Below are 10,332 nucleotides of genomic sequence, written 5' to 3' on the forward strand. Positions count from 1 at the left end.
CAGCAGGAGAAGAAGACAAGTAATTGCTTCAATTAAGAAAATAGAATTATAAGGTAATGGGTTCTCTGATTATTGCTGATAACTGATTCCAGGAGCTGGGTGAAAGTGACTCATCGTAATAGGGAGATAGAGCCAGGAAAGGTATGTGTGTGCAAACGGTTTTGTTTAGAGGTCAAATTCCCCATTATACCAGAGTTCAAGGAAAGAAATATTATTGTTAGGATTAATGAACGAATCACAACACGGACGCACAGGCAGAGTGGAGGTGCTGTCCACTAGAACTACATATTAAATCGATGCGTTTTCTCGTCAGGTGCTGTAGCAGCCTTCTCCGTGGGCCACATCAAGGTGACCTGGGCCGTATGGGGAGAGCTGGCATTAGGGCTGTTCTCAGCCATAGGGGCAGGCGCTGTGTTTCTGATGGCGTTCACCAGCAGTATCTGGGCATGCTATGCTGGTTATGCCATATTCAAATCCTGCTACATGTTTCTCATCACCATCACAGCGTAAGTTCACTGTAAAACGTCTCCATCGAAGCCATTTTTGTGCAGTTCTATTGTAGCTTTTTCTCATCAGTGCCTCCTTTGTACTTTAAGTTTTCAGATTGCATCTAACCTTTCCACGGAGTGCTACGCTCTGACATTCGGGATCAACACTTTTGTAGCCCTCTCACTGCAGACCATCATTACCATCATTTTTGTTGATGAAGCTGCACTGGGACTGGACATTGTGACTCAGGTACATTGGTACATTATACACATCTTACTTCTATATTGTCATGGCAGAACACTGATTTAATAGACATTCTTTGGGTGAATGTAGTTAAGCTTACTGTTAAATGTGAGGACAGGGTGACACCTAGTGGTGATCATTCACTGCTGCATGTTTGATGTACATAGATCCTTGGCATGACTGAAATAATAACGTTGTGGATGACAGAAGCCTCTCTCTGCAGTTCATCATCTACGGCAGTTACTATGCCGTCATCTCACTGCTCTTCCTGATTCGAGGGGCTTACACCGCCTCCGTAAACTGTCACAGTGCTGAGCAGAAAGAAACCAGGCAAGAGTCCAGTGTGGAAGTGATCGCCACTGAACGTTTCTAACCAAGGAGAACAAACTGTTCAAGTCCGGATGATACCAAATGGCCATGCAACTGTGTCATTTGTTTATGGGGAATAAAATAATCATACAACATGAACACTACAATGGCCTTCAGACTGAACCCATAAATGTTTTCCAAATTAGAGGAGAGCCGGTATGGTTAGAACACTTTGCTTCAGTGCCTGTAACTCACTGAATTTTTGAGCTATAGTTCTCAAACTTGTATACAAGGTATCCACATTTCTTTATGACAAATGCCACCAATTCAGATGTCTGCAAGAATATCACAGACCTCATGAGTTGCTGTAACACATGCTGTGGTAAGTTGTAACACCTGGATAAAAGCAAAAGCCAGTTATGTTGCAAAATAAAAGAGCAATCCAGACAAATGTCTCTTTCTGTGACTGACCATATCTCAGATTCACTTTGACTCAGTGTGCTTGTAGGAACACTGGTAACACTGTGTACTGTGTACTGTGGTGCAAGTGTGTGCGTGGGGGCAGAGACTACTCAGCACACATTTTACCCACACTTCTTTTGGCTTTTTTAAAAACATTAGTAGCCACACCTATGTGACTCTTTATTTTCCACTACCTAGGTGTTCTGTAAAATCATTAAAATTAACAAAGTGTTTAGTTGTATGTAACGGGATGGATGTAACGATGTATTACAACTCACCCCAGCCCTGTCAGCCATTGTTTAACTAGTTGTGTAAAAAAAGTCCCAAAAGTTTATACTGTAGTGGTTACTTTCCTAGGTCAGGGACCTTTAAGTTGAAGCATGAAGCAGCCTACTGACGTCACTTCTACTGGGTGTGTAGTATGAGTGTCGAGTGGTGCTTGTCTGCTTAGTGATGGAGATATGTGGTCGTGCGTTAATACTATGTAAGTATTATCAGTTACGGGGAAGCGGGTGTATGTGATAGCTGGTAAAGTGTTCATTAATAGTGCACGTCGCTAACTTTGTTATTCTCGCTACGCACATCCTTTCGTGTTCCTTAAGCATGTGTCGTAACTTAATTTCGAATTAGTTTATAAATAACAGATCTCTGTATACTTTGCTCATCCAGCCTTACGTTAATATGTATTATACTTATGCCCACGGTAATGTGCCTATAAGATGCATATATCTTAAATCCTTATTCATTGTATTTGTATCTATATTATTTGCAGGAAAACCACACCCAAATGTAATCTTTGTATGAAAATTGTTTTAAAGGATCGTTAACTACAACTTCAAGCACCTGATTCATTCTGGGAATGTATGGGCCTTAAGTGGTGTTCTGGCCGAGGTGACCATAGTGTTATAAGGACTGACCAGTGCCATAGACATTTGGAGTTTTCCTTGCTCACAAGTTGCATTGGCATAGTACTTTGAAATTAGCAAGGGAAAAATGAGTCACATTTTGCCAGGAGGAGCTAGAATTTAATCTAAGTCATATGATTTTGTCTGAAATAGTATAAGCACTAAACAAAATATAGTCTAGGTCGTAAAAGTTACTTTATTACCTCAAAATCAATTTTGGCTTTATAGAATCTGCATGGAGCCGTTTCCAACCCTGACAACCTTCATGTGGGATTGGAGGAGACATGGCTAAACGCCAAAATGATCATAAGTCTCCCATCTTATTCCTAACTGGAGGAACTCTACCCATGTTACAACAATACCCGGTCTCCTCTAGATTCTTGTAGCTATAACAAGTTGTAGAAGTAAAGAGGAAATCAAACAGCATGATAAAGCTGCAGTTATTAATGAAGTTCAGTCCATTTAACATTAAATCTACAGCACAATGAAGTGTGCACAAGGTGAAGTGGTGCGACTACTTTAATATACTGTATATCCACTTCATAAAGTCTTTAACTTTGTCTGTTTCCTTGTTTAATTTGCTCAGCTAAACCATCACCTATGTTGTAATGCTCTTTGACCGGGTTGTTGATTGACCAAACTGAGCTCAACACATTTCCTTGTGGGAAACGAGGCAAGGCAGAAAGAGCTGCACGCCGCGGAACGAACACACACACACACACCTGAGAAGAGCAGAAAAACAGAAGATGGAGGCAGTAAAGAGGTGGAGGTCAGACTGGAGGTATCCCACCACTCTACTGTGCACCTACGGATTCTTCAGCACAGTTAAACCCCTGGAGCCTTTCCTCATCCCATACATGACGGGACCAGACAAGAATCTGACAACACAGCAGGTACAAAAGCACAAGACAAATTACTAAATGAATCAGAAAAACAGAAAGCAAGTAAATATATGACCATTTGTTTTGTCAGTGTGGTGCCAGATACACACATAAAATAAAAATAAAAAACTAAAATGCCCTATGTTCTTAATTTTGTATTTGCAAATATTTAAATTTACCGATTAAATGAGTAAGAAATATTACAATGAGTGGTAAATCTTCACTAATGACTATAAAACCTTTGATTTATTGCTATGATGCAGTATAGTTCCTGTCTTACATGCAGTGGCTCTAGCATTTACTACACATTTCCTCCTCAGGTTAATAATCAGATTTTCCCAGTGTGGACATACTCCTACCTGTCTGTGCTGGTGCTAGTGTTTCTGCTGACTGACTGGCTACGTTACAAGCCTGTGGTGGTGTTCCAGTGCGTTATGCTCTTCATCACCTCCTCACTGCTGCTCTGGACAAAAAGTGTGCCAGCCATGCAGGCCACGCAGTTCTTCTACGGGGTGGTAACAGCCAGCGAGGTGGCCTATTTCTCCTACATTTACAGGTTGTGTACCATAAAAAGGCACAGCGAGGCACCAGTAAATGCAGGTGTCAGAGTTTTGGATGTCACATTGTTAGCACTACACGGCATTTTAACTGTGATGTTTATTACAGCGTGGTAGATCTGAAGAGATACCGCAAGGCCACCTCTTACAGCCGCAGTGCCCAGCTCCTGGGGTACACAGTGGGCTCGGTGCTGGGCCAGCTCCTTGTCAGCTTCAGCCTCATGTCCTACAACAGCATCATGGTGTTTACTCTGGTTCTTATCGCTATTGCTCTCCTTGCTTCAATCCTCCTGCCAATGCCAGATCAGAGCATGTTCTTTCATCGCAGACATACTGGACAAAACAATTCAGCAGAGGAAGACAGGACTGTGGACGCAACAGAACACACAAGTAGCTCAATGGTATCCTTGGAAGAAATGAGAGATGAAAAGGTGGAGAAAGGAGGAGAAGCAAAGAAAGAAGAAGCAAAAGGAGTGGGAGAAAAGGAGCCTAAGGCCGAGGACACCGCAGAGACTGTTGGTGCAGAGAGCTGCAGCAAAGTTCTCCTCCGGCTGTGGAGGGACTTCTGCCACTGCTATTCCTCCAGACAGCTGCTCTATTGGTCCCTGTGGTGGGCAATGGCCACCTGTGGCTACAACCAGACTATCAACTATGTGCAGGTCAGGTGTCAAGGCAGTTTCAACAAAAAAGTGAAAATTAAAGGCATGCTATTTTGAAAATCTGATTGCACCAATCTAAATCACCAAGTGAGTTTGAAGCACATCATACTGTGCCACTCCTTCCAGTTCACACCATTAAGTGTCTTAATTAAAACAACTTTTCTTTGGCTCATTAATCATGGATGAAACTCACCAGCCATGAAGAAGAGATTAGTGATAACACGTTACTTGATTTCCAGCAAGATTTAAGTTGCTGTCAACTAATAGGCCGGAATGTTAAAACACAAATCACACCGTCACTAGGGTTACACTTTGTGTGTGTGATTAGTATATTCAAATCACTGCACTATATCCTTCAGGTGCTGTGGGAGCATGTGCAGCCTTCTCAGAACTTCAGTATTTACAATGGAGGAGTAGAAGCGGTGTCCAACTTGTTCGGTAAGTAACGTTTACATTACAAAATACTGGCTAGGAAATGAAAAACAGAAACAAATAAAGTCTATAGCAGGGGTGGGCAATTCTTAAGGGCCACTGACCTGCTTGTTTTCCAACTATTCTTGCCCTACCCACTGCTGATTACCTGGATCAGGTGTGACCATTCAATCAGAAGCTGGAAGATGCCAATTCACTTTCTTTCCTCACTCCACCTTCATCTAAAATGGTACCTTCCAGCTTCTGACTGACAGAACACACCTGATCCAGGTAATTAGCAGTGGGTAGGGTAGGGATAGTTGGAAAACAAGCAGGGTAGCATGGCAGATGGTCAATCCTTAAGGAACAGGATTGACCATCTCTGGCCTATAATGTTAATTGCCCCATCGTTACAGCCACTACATGGAATGCTATTCCACCAACTTTAGGTATATACAGTAACTACTTAAAAAGGCAAATGACATGACAGCTTTGGGTGACAGATAATCAAACTGGTATTCTGGGTGCTTATTCAGTTATCTCTGCTACACCGATCCTAAATCAATATGTTCTGCAGGTGCAGCTACAGCCTATGGTATAGGCTTCACTGAGGTGAGATGGGAACAGTGGGGAGAGCTGGCTCTGGGTGGTTTCTCTGGACTCGGGGCAGCAGCACTCTTCCTCATGAGCTTCGTCAGCAACATCTGGGTCTGCTACACTGGTTACGTCATTTTCAAGAGCCTATACATGCTGTTAATAACAATAGCCATGTAAGTTTGTTATGTCATATAATAATAAGAGGTTGTGTTTTACCCCATGAAAAAGAACAATAAAATACTCAACAAATAAAATACTTCTCTCAGGTACCAGATTGCAGCTGACCTGTCATTGGACAGATATGCACTGGTCTTTGGAATGAACACCTTTGGCGCGTTGGTTCTACAGACGATTATCACTTCCGTTGTGGTTGACAGTGGAGGACTGGGCCTGGCCATCATTCCTCAGGTAGGCTATCTGATCAGAAATTATGTGCAGAGGCGTTTATTAGCCCACTTATCACAGTTAGAAACTCATTAACTGTGTGCTCTTTTGCAGTTCATCGTATATGCCAGCTACTTCTCAGTCATCGCCGTTGTTTTTTCACTTCGAGGACTCTTCACCATTTGGAGAGTACAGAGGAGCAAAACAGAGACGACCCCACCAGACAAAAATGAATCTCCAGGCGTTGATGAGGACAGATTCTGAATATATGGAATTTTGCACTGGAAACTGAGATAATCACATGTGCCTTTGATTCCCATTGTGGCCACACGCCGGTTTAAAAGCAGAAAAACCTTCAAATTACTGACTAACACCATGGATATAAATGGATTTTTAAAAAACAGGAATGAATGGTTTGGTCATTTCTTCTTACTTAAAATTAATTTTAATATATATATATATATATATATACATACTGTATGTATATTTACATATTAACTTAAGATTCTCTAATACCCAATGTAAGTGGTTTTCAGTTCAGTCATTCCTGTTGCCCACACATGGATGTGGTTGATTTTACGTCAGGGCTTCTGTCAGCAGGCCAGGGGATAGCAGAGAAACAAGTCCTCTGCCCGTCCCTGATTTTCATCTCTCAACAACAGATTATACATTCTTTTTTCTTTAGCGAGAGCAGTTTATCTAAGAGGTTCTTGCACAAATAAACAGTCAGATTCTTTACAAATACAGTAACTGGCAGTACCCATTAGCGTTTCCAAGCAACAGTCCTGTCTCAATAAATCTTGTGTTAGATGCAAATACTGATATACACAAAGAGCTAATTTCTTAAAGGAAAAATATGTACAGAACTGCAGCATAATGAATGGAATACACTGTATACAATAACTTAGTTTTCAGCCAGTTTGATTATGCATTGTGGCTCAGTGGAGGCCAGGCCAGTTCACAGGTTAAATAGAGAAGAGTGGATCAACCTCTCCCTCTGCACACACCATCACTGTGTGGTGTAGCCATAGACAGTGTCGGTGTGACTGTCTGTCATATTGTTCCATTTGTGACAAACTGCGATAGAAAATGCACATCCTTACAAACAATGTGTTTTTAAAGCTACTTGTGAAATGAGACAGTGCAATAGGTGCAGGCGCGGCAGTTGTTGACCCTGTAGTGCAGGTGACTGGATGGATCGCTATAAGAAGGGATTTGTTGAAGAGCTTCCTGCCGGATACTGTGCAGATGGACCTGCACCCTAAGAAGCAAAAAAAGGGATGCAGAGAAGGATTTATTACTAATTCCTATTCATGTGGTGAAAATCAGGTTAAGAACACAGAATGATCATGTCTGGCTTTGACCCAACAATAATTTTGGCTCATGAGACTGCAAACCCCTTCACTCCTCTGTGTAAAACTAATTCTTACACAGGAAATGAGGCCATGTCTCCCTCTTACTCACCAGGAAAGGGTTGCTTGAGACCATGGGTCCAGCCATTGCCTGGCCAAAAGGAGTCACAAAAGGCTTGGCCTGTCCAAAGGCTGGAAACCCTCCACCTAAAAAAAAACATGCACGTTGTCATCAGAGACTGTCATTAAGGACATGTAATGGAATATCCACCCACCCCAAAAATGAATTACAGCAACAACACACCAAATAAGACATCTTTACTCAGGTTCAAATCTAATACCACACCAGAATAGAATAGCCTAAATCCAAAGTGACATTCTTTAAGGAATTTATAGTAAATGCAACAATGGCACAACTACTCAGTTGGCTGCACACATACGGCTGAATGTCAGCTTGGTTATTAATGCAGAGAAGCCTAAACTGTATTGATCTACACAAAGACACGCACCATTGGGTTGCTGAGGATATGCCTGAGGCTGAGGGAAAGGAGCCTGGCCAGGAAAGGGTTGCTGGAAGGTTCCACTAAAGCTGGTTGGAAGGTTGTAGGCAGCAGCATTCCCAAATCCAGCTGGCATACTCATGGAGCCTGTGCCAAATGATGCTGTTAACATAGTCAGGCAACAACTGGTTAAAGAACCCTATATAAAACTCAACTAAACCCAATGGCATACAATGGCATAGGCACAAAAGTGGTGTGAAAGCATATGCCTATTGCTTCTTTTTATTTAAAATCATGATGTGAATTTCAGTGCGCACACACACACACACACACACACACACAAAGGACTTTAAAATCTTAGATTACACAGAAGCTGGCACACAACATAAAACAAAAGGTGTAAATACATGTACTAACAGGCTATTAATGTCAGCAGTTTTTAAAAAGCACTGTAGTAAACTTAAAGAGGATGAACAATTAGGGATCACAGAACAGTAAACAAGAACACAAAGAAATAACTAGGAACTGTAAAACAAACATCAATTACACCATGCAGCAGGTTCCTTTAGTAGGAGAACATCTGGCCATGCGATTCTGTAACCCACAGCAGTGTTCTATAAGAATCTCAGTGTGTGAAGTTGTAGTTTAAACGTGCAAATTTCAAATAAGGTTGTCTTGAGACAAGCCTGAGGAAAAAGTTTTGTAATGTTTGATTCTCTATTCTCTGATTTAAAGCGGGTCAGAACAGGAAGTCCATCCATCTACAAATGTACCATTCTTATGCACTGACAGAGTGATTGTAAGATGTGGGTTTAAAGAAAACAGAGCATTGAGAGATCCTTTCTGAAGCCACTAAATTTATGTACAGGGAATTTCTAACAGTTTGAGGGCTTGACATGTTTTGACAACTGTGTGCGCTAATGTGCAGGGGATGATGTGAACAGCGAAATAATTCTTAAATGTTTAAATTTTGCCACACCCCTATTCTTGACTCACGCCACTATGCTTACATCTGCCGACATTTTCTGGATAGATTTGCAACAGGAACAAGAAGATACTAACAAAGCAAGGTGCAGGACAGTGAAAGGGAAGCAGAGAACACAAGGGAACCTACCAAAGGTGGGAGGGTAACCCTGCATATGAAGAACCCTCATTAAGCCTGTCCAGCATGGCAGGAGCAATCAGACAGACAACTCATTCTCCATTCCTGCACCTCACTGCATCTTTTATCTCTCTTGCACACAGCAGTAAATGGCAACACTACTCTGGCCATTTCTACACTGAACGAGCTGTTATTCAGAATTTAGAATTTTCTCTCCTGCTTCCCTGATTGTTTGTTTCTTTGTTTGACACTGGACTGTGGTGAGGCAGTCTGAGCAAAGGTTCCCACTTTGTGGAAAAAAAAAAAAAAAAAAAAAAAAAAAAAAGACTAAGCAATAATGTAACACCTGCATTTTTTTCTACATAAAATGGTTTTAATCTGCACTATTTGGAGTACGTTGATTTGAAGGTGTGCTTCATGTGCTACATATTCATAGACACACACAAACATGTACATAAACACACCTGCTGCTGCCGCCACATTTGCTGTTCTGCCATTGCTCTGGAATGGGTTGGTGGGAGCTGAGGCAGCTACAAATGGATTAGTTGACTGAACTGTTCAAGAGGGGTATCAAGTCACCAAACATAAGTACAGAGTAAGAAACAGAACAATAAAGTGCATTACCTAAATGGGTTATAAACCTAAACAGTCATTCACTGAGGATATAATACATTTATAAACTGTACCTCATCCTGAGATTGTCCCTCGTTTCCAACATTGCTTTACTTTCCAAATCATTGCCAAGTTCAAGGTCAACTAGCACAAACCACCAGAAAACAACCCATAGGGTTCACTCACCTACAAAACCTTGAGGCATGCCAGGCAGGGGCTGCTGTGCTTGTGCTGTTGACACCCCAGTCTCTGAGCCAAACACAACCCTACAGTGAAAAAACACACATAGGCTTGTCAAGTAAGCCATGAAAATTAAAAGGCCAGAAACCACTGAATAATACTGTATATTAGGGAGTGTGATCACTGCATGTCTGCAGGTCAGGTTAAATAAAAATAACTTCACTGGTGAAAACTATCAGACAGTTGTGATTGTATTCTAACTGTGGCACTATTTTACAACAACCCTGTGAATGATTTGTCCTCAAACATTTTCACTAAACTAAATAACCAGAAAGCTGTGGCTTACAATGTGTATTAGTAGCTAAAAAGATATTTCCTTCATAAAACTCAAATGAACATTTCTGTGAGACCTAAACCTTGTCTTGAATAATGTGAATCAACTTATACTAATACAATTAACAAAACTGTATTTAGTTACAGATTGAGACTTGGGGACTCCACCATAGCAAGGGGCTTGTGTAGGTGTTTAGCTGAGTGTCTCACCCTTGTGAGGTGCTGGGGGTGTTGTAAACACTTGTGGCAGGGACTGAGGAACTAAAGACGGTATCAAGCTCAGCTAGAGCAGCATAGCGGTCCCCCCCTAGTGGCACTGCAGGTTGCTTCTGAAGCAAACCACCTACTCCTGCCGC

At 41.6% G+C, this 10,332-nt stretch overlaps 3 protein-coding genes across 6 annotated transcripts in view; 2 read left to right on the forward strand and 1 right to left on the reverse strand.

The window, feature by feature from the left end:
- slc19a3b (solute carrier family 19 member 3b) overlaps positions 1–1,489 on the forward strand; it is a 5,657-nt gene extending 4,168 nt beyond the window's left edge. For all 4 annotated transcript variants that reach the window (XM_020600327.1, XM_020600326.1, XM_020600325.1 and 1 more), the window contains 3 exons: positions 314–506; positions 597–738; positions 956–1,489. In XM_020600327.1, the coding sequence (XP_020455983.1) occupies positions 314–506; positions 597–738; positions 956–1,105 (485 nt within the window). In that variant the 3' untranslated portion in view covers positions 1,106–1,489. The remainder of the gene's footprint in view (positions 1–313; positions 507–596; positions 739–955) is intronic.
- Positions 1,490–1,922: 433 nt separating this feature from the next.
- slc19a3a (solute carrier family 19 member 3a) lies at positions 1,923–6,299 on the forward strand. The gene is made up of 8 exons (XM_020600324.1): positions 1,923–1,987; positions 2,995–3,301; positions 3,610–3,845; positions 3,956–4,505; positions 4,865–4,943; positions 5,494–5,686; positions 5,780–5,921; positions 6,012–6,299. Exons 2-8 carry the CDS (start codon positions 3,155–3,157, stop codon positions 6,159–6,161), a joined length of 1,497 nt encoding a protein of 498 aa, XP_020455980.1. The 5' UTR covers positions 1,923–1,987; positions 2,995–3,154; the 3' UTR covers positions 6,162–6,299.
- An 86-nt stretch (positions 6,300–6,385) lies between these two features.
- agfg1a (ArfGAP with FG repeats 1a) overlaps positions 6,386–10,332 on the reverse strand; it is a 20,959-nt gene continuing 17,012 nt past the window's right edge. The window contains exons 9-14 of the mRNA XM_020600453.1: positions 10,187–10,332; positions 9,650–9,729; positions 9,316–9,405; positions 7,759–7,911; positions 7,362–7,456; positions 6,386–7,158 (exon numbers count right to left, since the gene is read on the reverse strand). Of these exons, the coding sequence (XP_020456109.1) occupies positions 7,099–7,158; positions 7,362–7,456; positions 7,759–7,911; positions 9,316–9,405; positions 9,650–9,729; positions 10,187–10,332 (624 nt within the window). The 3' untranslated portion in view covers positions 6,386–7,098. The remainder of the gene's footprint in view (positions 7,159–7,361; positions 7,457–7,758; positions 7,912–9,315; positions 9,406–9,649; positions 9,730–10,186) is intronic.

The sequence above is a fragment of the Monopterus albus genome, unplaced genomic scaffold (genome assembly GCF_001952655.1).
Source record: "Monopterus albus unplaced genomic scaffold, M_albus_1.0 scaffold46.1, whole genome shotgun sequence".
Taxonomy (NCBI): Eukaryota; Metazoa; Chordata; class Actinopteri; order Synbranchiformes; family Synbranchidae; genus Monopterus; species Monopterus albus.